The following is a 14,213-nucleotide window of genomic DNA, read 5'->3' on the forward strand; positions in this document are numbered from 1 at the left end:
ATGATATGGGGAGGACTTACTGCCCCCTGCTGGCGCCCTCTCATCTTGCATTTTCCAGGGTAATCAAATTTTAAGGACCATAACAGAGATACAGGAGAATTAGGTTTCTGCAGCTCCAATGTATCATCAGTGTATAGAATATCATATTATTAAGTGTGCCGGCCCCATTCTGCACCACCGTACATACACTGGAATAACGTCCCTTAGAGAGCTTACCCCAAGATTAAAATGCATCCCCTATCTACAGGATATGTGATAAGAATCTGACTAGAGGGGTCCAAATACTGGAATCCCCACTGATCAGGAGTATTTGGATCCCATTGCCCACCAAGTAAATGTAGAGTTAAAGGGGTATTCCAGTAATAAATATATATATGTATGTATAATTTGCTGCACTTATATGAAAAATATCAAAGAACCTATCCTCTCCTACCTTGCACCCCCAGTGTCCTCCTACAATTTCTTCAGGTCCCCCTCTGAATGCTTTAGCCGCTACGGCCGCCAAAATTCAGCATTCAGCGGGGGACCCAGAGACACCACAGAAGAACCAGAAGGAGAGAACAGGCATACACTGTATAAAAAGGTATAAAAGGCATATAGGCAGACACTCTAAACAATGCAAATACTCCAATACAATGAAAACTCCATGGAGGTGTTTGGTGCACTAGGTATGAAGCAGAAGCCTTTAGGCCGGCTCACACTGCCGTATAAGCTTGAAAAAAGGCCAATAAAGCAACCAGCGGCCAGATGTTAGCTGGAGGTCAGTGGAAGTTTATGATCGGCCCTACACACATTGGAAGAGATTTATCAAACTGGTGTAAAGTAGAACCCTTTAAAGATCAGTTTTATTCAATATAATATATATATATATATATACACACACACACACACATTTATGTAATATGATAAACCCTACCATGTCTAAGCTTAACTGGCTGATGTCAATGGACGGGGAGTGACAAATGACCTAGATCAGTGATGGCTAACCTTGACCCTCCAGCTGTTGCAAAACTACAATTCCCATCATACCTGGCCAGCCAAAGCCATATCTTTGGTTGTTCAGGCATGATGGGAATTGTAGTTTTACAACAGCTGGAGGGTCAAGGTTAGCTATCACTGATCTAGATCTTTGGTACATGGAGCATAGGGTGAGGTAGCATATAGGGATCATTAATTACACTTATTGGGGGAGATTTATCAAACATGGAGTAAAGTAAAACGGGCTCAGTTGCCCCTAGCAACCAATCAGATTCCACCTTTCATTCCTCACAGACTCTTTGGAAAATGAAAGGTGGAATCTGATTGGTTGCTAGGGGCAACTAAGACAATTCTACACCAGTTTGATAAATCTCTATGTTTTTTTTTCTATCCTTTCGGGCATTTTTGAGGCTCTGTGGCCGTTTGTCCAAAACGCAGCATGCCGAGGGTGTGGCGTTTTTTTGTTTTTTTTTCTTTTTGTGCAAACTGTGGCCTTTTTTCTACCATAGACTTTAATGGGATTGTTCGCATTGCTGTGCGTATGGCGTTTTTTTCTGCTGTTTTTGTCACCTTTTGTGGTCCAGCAGCTAGGTCATGTGATGGCAAAGGAAAAAACAGTTCAGCACACAAAAACACCTAAACCCCAAAAAAGATCATTCGAACAAAGCCAAAAGCGCCAGGAAAAAAAAAAAAAAAAAGCAAAATGCATTAGAAAAAAAATGTCATGTGCCGTATTTGCCTTTTTTGTTTTTTTTTGGTCTGAAAACTCAGACAAAATGTGTGTGAGGGCACTTGGTTGGCGTAAAGTATGTAATATATGATATAGGAGACACAAGTACAACACAAAGTTGATATTTTTATTAAAATACAGAACTATGAAGCACAGGTCCACAGTATTTAAAGACAACATTTCAGTATACGGATTAATGACAGAATGGTAACTCTACAGACAGAGGTGAGAGACAATGCTGTGAGCCCAGGTAGGCTACAATAGGTAGGTCAGGCACCTGCAGGCTCACAGGGAATGGGGCAAAGTAACTATATAAGTGTCAGGAGAGGCAAATATCAGGGCTCGGAGCTCAGTCCAAAAGAAAGACAGGTCATAGTCTAAGTCAGGGGTAGGGAACCTTGGCTCTCCAGCTGTAGCAAAACTACAACTCCCATCATGCCTGGACAGCCAAAGCTGTAGCTTTGGCTTCCCAGGCATGATGGAAGTTGTAGTTTTGCAACAGCTGGAGAACCAAGGTTCCCTACACCCCTAGTCTAAGGAGTGTGCCCCCTGACCACTGCAAAATAAGAACAACTTGCATCATGCCCAGACACCTGAGAGGCCATCAGTTCGTGTTAGGAGTTGTAGTTCTGCAGCAGCTGGGGAGCTTCATGTCTGGGAGCACTACCTTATAACAAGCGTCTGCACCAAAGCCCCAAGTCTGTTAGCAGCTTTTGAGCTCTGTGCCTTACAAAGGATCACATCCTAGTTGGGTACAGGGCAGAAATGAGAAGAGACAGCACTACTCTTGTACATCCCCCTTGCCTGGTACTGCAGCTACATTTTTTTGTGTAACTTTGCTGCAGAGATATACTGTACCGTCACTGGTTTTGCATGGGCACATGACCAATATAGCCAAGCAAACAAAAACAAGCAGAGATGACTGGAACGGTGGTGCTGGAGTGGCTGGTGATCTATCAGGTGATAAAGGTTTTACATTTTATGGCATTTCCTCCTTTAGCCCTGGGTAACATGGATACGGCCATAGGCCATGTGCCCTTCTGTGACCCGGCCGGGTCACGGAAGAGTTGGTCTCTGAAAAGATCATCCCGGATGATCTTTCACGCCACAGAGTTCTGATGCAGGAGCATCGAAGTGCGCCCGCATCAGAAATCCCCACAGCACACTATAAAGCGTGTGGCTGCAGCCGCTCCCTCCACAGTGTGCACTGACAGGGCTTTCTGCTGCTGCTATTTACTGAATAGTGGCCGCGAGCACCGCGAGAGATCCCGGCCGGAACGTATACTATGTGTAAACACTCCAGCCAGGAACCTATAGAAGATAAGGCAGCGTGTCATTTCATACAAAGTACGGCCGTTGTTGCCGATTGCAACAACTGCCGTACTTTTACGAAAAGATACGCTGTGGGAACATAGCCATAGGCTGTATGCAGGTTTTCCTCACAGCTCTAAGGCAGCATCCAACTTCTTCAGATGCCGGGAGTCAAATGCAAAGCGTTCAGGTTCACAGAAAGGGTAAGGGCCCTATTCCACCGGACGATTATCGTTCAGATTATCGTTAAATCGTTCGGATCTAAACGACAATCGTTCGGTTGAAATGCAGTTAACGATTAACGACCGAACGAGAAATCGTTGATCGCTTTATAAGACCTGGACCTATTTTTATCGTTGCTCGTTCGCAAATCGTTCGCATTGAATAAGACGTCGTTTGGTCGCTCGCAATAGATACGAACGCAATAGCGAATAAATAGCGAAGAAAAACTATCGCAATTACGATCATAAGTAACGATTATCGTTCCATGGAAATGAGTGAACCTTTTCAGGTCTTTCGCAATAGCGGTCGTTTGAGACCGTTAATCGTTAACGATTATGCAAACGATAATCGTCCGGTGGCATAGGGCCCTAACACAGCATGATAAACCCTACCAAGCTTTACTGGCTGATGCCAATGGACGGAGAGTGACAAATGACCTAGATCTTTGGTACATGGAGCAGAAGGTGAGGTAGCATATAGGGGTCATGGATTACACTTATATTGTACACTCACGGAGTGTACCAAAACCTGATAACCCCAAAGATTTGGACCATGGGCTGAATTTCCTTCAACATCTTTATATGTGTGTAAGCGTCTGCTTGCAGCCCACTTATGGATACGGTAACATACAGATATCTAATGGATGAACAGCTGCAGACAAGTCAGATCCTTACTTCTATGTAACTTTCAAGCCTTTCCAGGAGACATGTGGAGGTTCACAACTTAGCATATCCCACCCAATAGCTAGATAGAACTGATCTGCAGGTAGAAAAAAAGGATGGAATATGACATTACATGACTAAGATGGCTTTCACAGTGGGTTTTGCTAATAGCAGTGTATTCCAATGCCTCCTTCCCTTTTGCTATACATGGGCTATATCCTAATCCTAAAGCTGGGTTCACATAAGGGTAATATGGGTGCATTTCTGTGTCTGTATTACAGGTCTAATAAATGGAACCAGTATCATCAAAGATCACTACACTTTCAGTACATTAGACCCACAGTCAGGACTGTAATACAGGCACAAAAAACAGATGTATTACGCTTGTGTAAAACTAGCAGAATGGCTCTGGAATAGTCTAGCTGCGCAGTTATAGAGACAAGCTGCACCAAGAGAGTATAGAGCACAGGCAGCTGATTCCAGGGTTGGCCACAAGAGGGAGTATGGGTACCATAAACAAGTGTCTAAGGCCTTATGCACACGTTCAGTATTTTTTTCTGGTCCTGAAACAACCCGTGAAAAATTGCGGATTGGACATCCGTATTCCATCCGTATTCCATCCGTATTTCCGTAATTCCATTTTTTTACTACTCATTGCTTTTCAATGCACTTCATCCGGATTTTTTTGCGGAAATACGGATGCCAACATGTTACAATCCGTAAACAATCCGTAACCAATTGATTTCAATGAGAGGATCCGCAAAAAAAAATGGGTCCGCACCCGGTCCGCACTAGGACATGTCCTTTTTTTTTTTACGGATTGATTTTCATCCATTTCTGCTACTGATCGTGTGAATAGCCCAATAGACTTCAATGTGCACTAACTCGGATCCGGAAATACGGATCCGTAAATTACGGAACGTGTGAATAAGGCCTAACTCTGGTCATCAGACTATACTCTCCTATGTAGGGGCAAGAAGTCTGGGGGACAGGTGCATTCTTCTATGAGGCAAGGTACTCACTCCTATTAGCTTAAATGACACAGATCTGATTAGTTTAGGAATATACAGGACACATAGCTTATGAACCTGGTGTATCTATCTACTTGGGAGAGTAGATATCACCCCCACCTTCCTCATACAGCTGGATGGGATGCTGTAGGAGATATAAATGGTCTCACACTAAATAGGACATGCTTCAATGGGAATAGTAATTACTGTCATATATTGATATGATGCGCCTTGTTTTTTTTAATCCTCTCATAACATCCTAATGTGTCCAGTGCTGGAGGTCGCACATGCTCAGTAGATCTAGATTCTCTTGTACACAGGCTTCTGAGTTACTTCAGCAAATGTACAGGCCAGTCAGTAAAAATTGTGCTGTATATCACCCACACTGGACATGACAGGGAGACACTCTAAGAGGAGAACAAAAGAACAGCAGGGGGCGCCACAGCCGCATGATTTTATCAAATTGAAAATGTCTAGAGGCATCTAACAAGAGTAATATAAATACTTAAAGGGGTTTTCTGGGCAAAATGCACCGATGAGTTATCCACAGGATGTATAGTGTGACACCGAATGCGATTGATGTGGGCTCTGGACATTGGCACACAGTTATTAGAGTCACCCTGTGGAAAGCTCATCAGAACATTTTGCTAAGAAAACCCCTTTAATGGTGAAACATCCCCTTTAACAACTAGTCTGCTTCAATTTAATGGAGCATCCCATACTGTTAATGGAGAAGGACATCTTATCAGCAGGTTAGACATTAAAGATAAGTTTCTTACAGTATCTCCATTCTCTGTGCCATTTCCGTATTAACAGTTGAATCCATATGCAAATATTTCATTTTGGTGCAATGGGGGTGGGATTTCCTCCCCAAGTGCATCAGTCCACCCCTCCTAATAAATAGCAGCAGAATGGATTGGTGCAGCCAGGGCGGATCAGTGGCCCCACCCCCATTGCACCAAACGACATATTTGAATATGGATTAAACTTTTAATATGGCAGAAACTTACCTTTATCCTCAGCACCCTGTGTGCTATAGGGATACTTCTAACCTGCTGAAAGTTTCCCTTTAAGAAGCCTAATATGAAAAGGTTATTCCAAGAGTTTATCTTATCACCTATCCTGCTAATCAGTGGGGTTAGACCCCTGGGACCCTGAATAATCACAAAAATGGGGCTCCCCTGTCCCTCAATTGAATGGAGCGGCAGTGTGCATGCTCGCCCAGAACTCAGTTTACTCGAAGGACCAGGGAGCCATTTTGATTATACTTATTACCTATCCTCTTCATTGCTGATAAAATATAGCTTTTAGATGTGGTGGCAAAATAGTTTTCACACATAAGCCTAGTCTGTTATATCCCTTCCCTCCACACAGAGTAATACACTGCTGAGTCCAAACATGATGAGGCAACCAAAGTTGCATATGAAGAACAACATGGTGTTTCAGTTCACCAATGCAAGTATGGGCAACAAACAACAATCTATATGAAACGTACATGAACTTTTCTGTCCTAGCAATGCTATGAGAGATACTAGTCATACAGCAGGAGGGAACTACTGTATTATGTGCAGCAGGTAGGAAGGAAGATGAAGAACACCGACGATGGCTGACAGGTTTGATGTTAAAAGTATAAGTATTGGGATTTTTTTTCCACACAAAAGGCACTTTAAAATCTGGTTAAGCTCCTAACCTCAACCATGCTGCCCCGATTTCCCCTTTTTGGCCTCCATCAAGTTAAAGGTCCATGTGTGGAGCCACGGGAAGAAATAATGAGGGCAGTAATGTATTACTCTCCAGTATCAGTAGTGTATGTCCAGTCCGGATTAGAATGTTAGCACAGACATAATTACAGTCAGTTCTTCAGACATCACCTGACGTTACGACATCACCTATAACCGTATCATTGGTCAAGTTCATGGTCAGTCATCAGCTACGATGGACAAGGCACGCAGCTCGGCTAGTTTTGCTTCATTTTCTCGCTCTCTCTCGAAGTCGGACAGATGCGCTTCATCCACCTGCTGTGCCAGCTCTCCAAAGACCCGAGACATCTCAGTGTAGTACACCACCTAGTGGAGGAGAGACGACAGGAGTGAGATAAGGAGTGACATCTGTAAGTGTGATCAGACAAAACAGCTCCTGCTATACCTGTGCTCTGATCAATGACTGGAAGCTAGGCTTGAAGAAATCTATGCGACTGTTGTAAAACTTTGGCATCTCATCCAATAGCTGACGGTTCTTCACCTCGAAATCCTCCCGGATGGGGCGCAGCTCCTCCCTGGCCTGTGTGAGACATGAACAGGATGTGAATCTTGAGGCCTGACACTAGATGGCAGTGTTGTGCATGCTACAGGTTAAATAAGAGGCATTAGCGGACTAAACTTTTGTTTGATCTGGAGAAACAATGCCTCCTAGCCCATGGGTTGTGCCTGGCTCAGCTCCACTGCAACCAAAGGCACGCAGAAGACAAAAAAGCAGACCCTAAACCGCTTCTGTCAACTGAAGGCGCAGTTTCCACTTTGCATAGACAGGAAGCGCACTTCTCCATCTCAGCCAGTAAATAGGCGCATTCTTGGTTATATACAGAAACATATAGCCCATAATAACCCAGTCCGCACAGCTAGGTGGTGTACTAACATTCACCAGTCTGGGCAATGGACTGTGAGCTAAACACAGCAACAGTGCAAATCTGTCACTTGTCCTGATGTGATCACTTAGACTGACACGTTGTAACAAACCCTCAGCTGTTTACGCAGGATTAGGCCGGTGCTAGGTCTCAGGCCGAGAATAATTGCATTCACTAAGGTATATTGAAACACAAAGCATATTAGCTAGATTACTATAATGCTTAATAGATACCATGGGCGCCTATGATGATACCACTGACTTATAATGGGGTTGTCAGGTTCTGCTGGGAGATATAGTGACACAGAGGAAGCACTGATCACTGTGGGCCATAAGACAAGCCCCTGCCCTCTAGGAAACCCTATTCACCTAAGGTCCTATGACAGGGGCTTCCATGCCTCACTCACTATTATAGTGGCCACTAGTTATATTTTTATAAGCCAGTGGCATGGTCAGCCTTCTTGCCTTGGAGTCCTGGATCCAGGACAACATCTGTATGGAGTTTGTATATTCTGGCCATGTTTATGTAGGTATTGTCCAAATAGAACGGATACTAATAGAACAATGTGGAATTTAGATGACCAGCCTCAATACATTATAGTTATATCAATAGGTAACCCAATCTTCACAGAGCCGGTCCCCTTTAAGAGCTGAGAGATGTATACTTGTAGTGTAATTTATAAATCCCACAAAGTTCAAGCTGCTCCACATCACGATTATGTATCCCACATCCCACTACTGAGCTGTAAATAAGATACTGAGAAATAGAAAACTAGCGTAGACTGGGAGGAAAAATGTTGATGCTTTGGTACTATGCGTATCGCTACTGCTGCCCCCACTCTACGTTACACAAATTACCCCCTCATAGGTACAACCAGTCACCCCCGACCCGAGATGAGTCTTACGATAAGTGCTCAGATTTTAGATGCTTCGTGTCTTCTTAGGTTTAGTATCTAGCCGGCATCTGCTTGTCAAATAACCCATAACATAAGAGATCTGGATGGTCCTAGATGCTGTGTAAATGATTGCTGATCTCACGGATCGGTGCTTACAGAACCAACTACATGTTTCCGTAATCGTGCAGGGAAAGTTAGTAATAAGTGTTCAGCTGCCCTGCAGCACCACCACAGGTGAAATTAAAGGGGTATTCCTCTCAAACATAACTTTTGATATGTTGCTGCCCAAGGTGAGACTAACAATTCCTTCCATACTTGTTATTATCTTTTCAATCTCCTTCCCCTAGTTCTCAGCTGCTGCTTTCTGCTGAAGACACAAAAATCTGTGTATGAGCTTTTCTCTCCGTCTCCTCCCCCTCCCTTTCAAGACGGCTGACGTAAACAAGTCCCTGTCTGCAACTTTGTAGCAACTCTGTAATGCCGAGAGGATTAATCACTGGGAGTTCATCAGCAACTGGACCTCAGAATAACCCTCCCAGCATTACACAGAAGCTACAATGTTGTATATAAAGCCTGACAGAGACTTGTTCACATTAGCTGTCTACGAAGGGAGGGGGGAGGAGGGGAAGATAGAAAAGCTCACACACAGATTTTTGTGTCTTCAGCAGAAAGCAGCAGCCGGGAACTAGGGGAAGGAGACTGAATAGATAATAACAAGTATGGAAGGAATTGTTAGTCTCACCATGGCCAGCAACATATCAAAAGTTATGTTTGAGAGTAATACCCCTTTAATTTCACCTGTGGTGGTGCTGCAGGGCAGCTGAACACTTGCTACTAACTTTCCCTGCACGATTACGGAAACATGTAGTTTGCTCTGTAATTAAGCACCGATCCGTGAGATCAACAATCATTTACACAGCATCTAGGGCCATCCAGATCTCTTATGCTATGCGTTATTTGACAAGCAGATGCCGGCTAGATACTAAACCTATGGAAGGAATGGAAGGAATTGTTAGTCTCACCATGGGCAGCAACATATCAAATTATATGTTTGAGAGGAATACTCCTTTAAGCATTGTGTCTATTTAAAGAGTACTGGTCATTAAAATAATTTTTGACAAATCATCAGGCGTAACCAGAAAGCAGCAACACCGGCAAATCCAACAGCACCAAGGAAGTCGGTCCAATGTAGCCACAGTAGAGTGTTTATGCACCCTGGGAAGCCTGCAATTCTAAATGCAGTCATATAGAAGAGAAGGAGGTCCAAGACCCTACACAACTGTAGGAAAGTACTCTGAAACAGCAATCTACAGATAGGGGAATGGCTCAGCTAATATCCTTAGTCATATTACAGGGTCAGACATTGACTTACAGGTTAGCTACCTATAGGTGGCACTAGTTTTCCTCCTTCTAATCTGCATAGGAATTTACAGAGAATTGCGAGGGATGAAAATGGATTCTGTGCAATGTGCCCGAGGCCTGTGCTGAAACAAGCGGAAACGGGTCACATTGCGCACACACCCTCAGAGTCCAATCACACATACTGATACTAAGCCCACGAACAGTATTCTACCTGTCACATGCAGCCGATACTCTCTAGAGGATATTTTTAGGAAGTGAAGGGGAGCTGGCTGCCTGAAATAGAGTTGAAAAGGAAGTGGCAGAAACAGAAACCGTAACTACATGTTTCAGATGACAAAGGGTAAGACATGATGCAATGACACTAGACAATAAGGCATGACAGGTACGACTACTGGGCAAACGGTAATAGGTTTGGTGATGTAGTCACTGGGATGAGAGTCCTCACCTGATGTAACTTGGCTATCACTGCCCCTGTTCTCTCCTTTTCTTCATATTTCTCAACCTTTGACTGAAGCCTCTTGTATTCCTGTAGTGCCTGCTCCCTGCGCTTCACCGCCATGTTCAGGGAGGGGAACACATTGCTATACCTGTGTGCAACATATATAGAAAATTATACATACACAAGTACATCCAAAGACTCATCTCAATGACTACTGTATAGTATATACTATATAGGCCTATACACAAATACAGAATATTTATTATATTAGAAGTAGAATATATTATATTCTACTATGCACTATGCACGGATACAGAATCTCCCATGTACAAACAATATATGCAATTACATATATATCTAAGCAACATGTAAAAAAAATTTTTTTTACGGGACACTGACAGGCATAATGCACTGCCATACAGAAGTACTGTGGTGTGTTATGTTTGTGATAAAACTCATATATGTCAAGTCTGCCAAAAATATAAAAAATAAAAATTATTATTATTATTTTTTTAAATACAACCTATTTTCCTCTCGGTTATGTCCCTGCCACTTAATATCACATGATATTGATCAGTTGGGTTCTGAGAGTTCAGCCCCATAAATACTCTCCCTTGGCTCCCTATGATCCTAGGAGGTGGGCTCCATGTTTTTGCAGCAAGACAGAAAGAAGCACTCAGCTGTATGCTTCTCCCTGCTCTGGCAATCATATACACAGACCCCGAGTGATCAAAACGTTTGACAAGTCTCACATGAGTACAGTGTATGTTCTCTATACCTTTTCAGTGGGTCCATTACAGTTTTCTGAATCTGGTTCACCTAAAAGCAGAAAAATGCATGTGAATAAAATAAAATGCATCCAACAAGCTACAGGTTGTTCAAACCTTGATCGTTCCCCAAATATATTGGCCTCAATCCATGTAGAGGCTGCGCATACAGTTACATTAGTAATGAAGCTCAGTACCTTTTCCTGATTAAAGGCGTCCATACGTTTCATTGCAGTGTCCAGAGCAGTCACCATGGCTAGGAAATCTTGGTCTGGCTCACACAGTGGATTCCCAAGAAGGTCTGATGAGATTCTGACCGCAGATTTAGACATGGCTGAAGGAAAATGTAGAAACATAAATTATATTACTGAATGGGGTTAAAAAAAAATAAAAAAAAATAATAAACAAGCTATACTTACCTTCCCTCAGCTCCACGGCTGCTACACCAATAATAACGGTCCGCCACTGATCTCCGCTCCCTCCAGGTTCTGTGCTGTCCTGTCCCAACAGGATCTGCCTCTGTGAGCCAATGAGGGACTAAGGCGGGACACTGCTGCACCCACTATTGGCTGAGTGGGATAGTTATTCTGCAGTAAGGACATCACAGGAATCAGGAAGAAGCCGTGACCAGTGGAGGTTAGGGGCACTGCAGTTGTGAGGAATCAGGGTAAGTGAGTATAGCTTATTACTTTTATGCCATCTCAAGCCATGGAGAATTATTTTTCCCTGGACAACCCCATAATTGTTTAAAAAAAAAACAATAATAATAAAAATACCAATCACTGACAAACTTTTGACATACCCACCAACCACTTAAAGTGGGCATAAAGCTCAGATGGCTGGCTCGGCTCATTGAGTGGTGGGAGCAGTGTATTGTATGGATATATAGAAAAACTACAAGGAAAGCAGAGTACTGCAAAGCAGGAACAAGCAGTAGTTTTACAAGGCTTACATACCTAGGTCAGCCTCTATACTTTTCTTCATGTCTTTTTGCAGCTTTTTGGTTTGTTCTTCCAACCTGTGGACATAGAGATATATTGTCATAATGCAGACACGATGAGAGTGATAGTACAGGTATGATGTGTCAAGCATCATGCAGAATGCTATAAAGTAATGGACATAAACCAGGAGGTAAATGACAAAACTAACCAAAACTAAGTGATACAGTTCTAGTCCTAAGGGTGCCTCCACACACACCGGATCTGCAGCAGATTTGATGCAGTGTTCAGTTATTTAGATCAAATCTGCTGTGGATCCGGTGTGTGTGAAGCTACCCTAAGGGTACCGTACCGTATCCGCAGCAGATTTGGCTAAATGAATGAGCACAGCATCAAATCTGCACCATCGAATCTGCTGCAGATCTGCAGCAGAAAATTCACTGCGATACGGTACGTGTGAAGCTACCCTTAAAGTTGAGATATGAAAGAAGAAGAAAAAAAAAGTCAGGGGGTGGAGAATACAGGTAGGTTACTCACTGCTGGAGTTTGCCATATTCCCGCTCAAAGTCCCTTTCTACCTGGAAAAAAAAAAAGACGACTCATGAGCGCCTCACTGAGGACACACAGAAAGTAACATGAATATGATTAGTCTACAGAAATGTTAACATATGGGTGACCTGTACTATGGGGGATACAGTCAGTGAGCTGGTATATAGCATCTATGAACAATGTAGGGACAGCTCCTCTGCAGTAAGAATACTTATTATGATCAGATCCTCATTGAACATTTTGCAGTATACAGCAGGTATAGGTCCAAGAAAATAAAAGGACACTTTCAACTATTTTACATAATAATAGAGAGTACTTGTGACCTGTATAATTTAGGAAATCCTTGTACTCCCCATGAAACAACAATTCTAGAACATATTTTCTTATAGCTCTGTGATGTGCAGCTCCTATTCTCATTAGAAAATGTGGGGGGCCGATAACACCCAACTGGCTATTTAGCCATGCACTGCTAGCCAGAATAACATAGGAACGGCAAATCACAGAGCTATAAGAGGATATGCGTCAGAATTGTTATTTCATACGGTGGTTATTAAAATACGGGTCCTCTTTAAAAATCACTTCTACTTAAAAAAAAATCTCAAGTCTTCCAGTACTTATCAGCTGCTGTATGTCCTGCAGGAAGTGGTGTATTCTGTCCGTGTCAGGAACTATCCAGATCAGTAGTAAATCCCCATAGAAAACCTCTCCTGCTCTGGACAGTTCCTGACATGGACAGAGGTGACAGCAGAGAGCACTGTGTCACACAGGAAAGAATACACCACTTCCTGCAGGACATACAGTAGCTGATAAGTACTGAGATTTTTTTTAAATAGAAGTAACTTGCAAATCTATATAACTTTCTGACACGAGTTGATGTGAAAACTATTTTTTTATCCAGAGTACCCCTTTAAAATTAGTCCTGGTATCCTTTAGCGCTAAAAAGACGGAAATGATTTGTCTTTTTAAATATAGCTATTTCTCTGGCAGCTTCTGAAAGAAACATTAGATAAAAGGTCAAACTTTCTGGTCCCTTACACCCACAATGCTGAGGGTGGGGTGATGTAATGGGTGCGTCTCGGCCGCTCACATGCATTAGTACTGGGGGTGATGATAAAACAGATGCCTTCCGGGACATTTTTTTTTTTCACCCTTTGCCTATAACTTGGCACAGAGTCAAGGCTGTTATTCACGTAACTTGTCTGTACCTTACAGATCTAGGAATGCTTATTTCACAACCCGGCTCCTATCTTGCCGATTACTAAACATCTACTTTCCATGACTTTGTTGTTCTTGTAGTGGTGGAAAGCAGGACTCGGTAGTGGTGGACATGAATGGGAAGTGTCTCTTAATCTCTGTGCGGGTGAGGTCACAGCTGCGTCGGCCCGCTCTCCGGAGACAGAAAAGGTGGAATTTATGCAGAAGATGTGGGTACGAAGATACACAGTCACATACAATGGAGGCTTTGTGGAGCCAAAATCCCAAAACATACAGACCACATCCATCTACCCACTTGGCAGAAGGGTAAGCACCCACAAGACTCTGCTCATCGTGGGCAAAGTATACATGATGATCAAAACGTCAATACATGGCTTCAGGGTTTATCAGACCTTGTGTACAAAAACAGCATTTACAGACGCCATCTTGGTGGGCCATTGGGTGTCTGGCCATGGCTTCTCAATACAAAGCCCCAGTGGTCACTTGTGAGCCAACCCCCTTTAACTAATTTA

General features: G+C 43.0%; 1 protein-coding gene across 3 annotated transcripts in view; it reads right to left on the reverse strand.

Annotated features, from left to right (window-relative positions):
• Positions 1–5,530: 5,530 nt before the first annotated feature.
• Positions 5,531–14,213, reverse strand: part of BIN3 (bridging integrator 3) — a 31,816-nt gene continuing 23,133 nt past the window's right edge. Inside the window, exons 3-9 of one of the 3 annotated variants that reach the window (XM_069944726.1) lie at positions 12,475–12,511; positions 11,956–12,017; positions 11,197–11,333; positions 11,011–11,051; positions 10,239–10,380; positions 7,059–7,193; positions 5,531–6,979 (exon numbers count right to left, since the gene is read on the reverse strand). In XM_069944726.1, the coding sequence (XP_069800827.1) occupies positions 6,833–6,979; positions 7,059–7,193; positions 10,239–10,380; positions 11,011–11,051; positions 11,197–11,333; positions 11,956–11,983 (630 nt within the window). In that variant the 5' untranslated portion in view covers positions 11,984–12,017; positions 12,475–12,511 and the 3' untranslated portion in view covers positions 5,531–6,832. Of the gene's footprint in view, positions 6,980–7,058; positions 7,194–10,238; positions 10,381–11,010; positions 11,052–11,196; positions 11,334–11,418; positions 11,587–11,955; positions 12,018–12,474; positions 12,516–14,213 lie in introns of those variants that run through there. The other 2 variants (XM_069944718.1, XM_069944736.1) reach the window with 2 other exon arrangements.

Source organism: Dendropsophus ebraccatus, chromosome 1, assembly GCF_027789765.1.
Source record: "Dendropsophus ebraccatus isolate aDenEbr1 chromosome 1, aDenEbr1.pat, whole genome shotgun sequence".
Classification (NCBI taxonomy): Eukaryota; Metazoa; Chordata; class Amphibia; order Anura; family Hylidae; genus Dendropsophus; species Dendropsophus ebraccatus.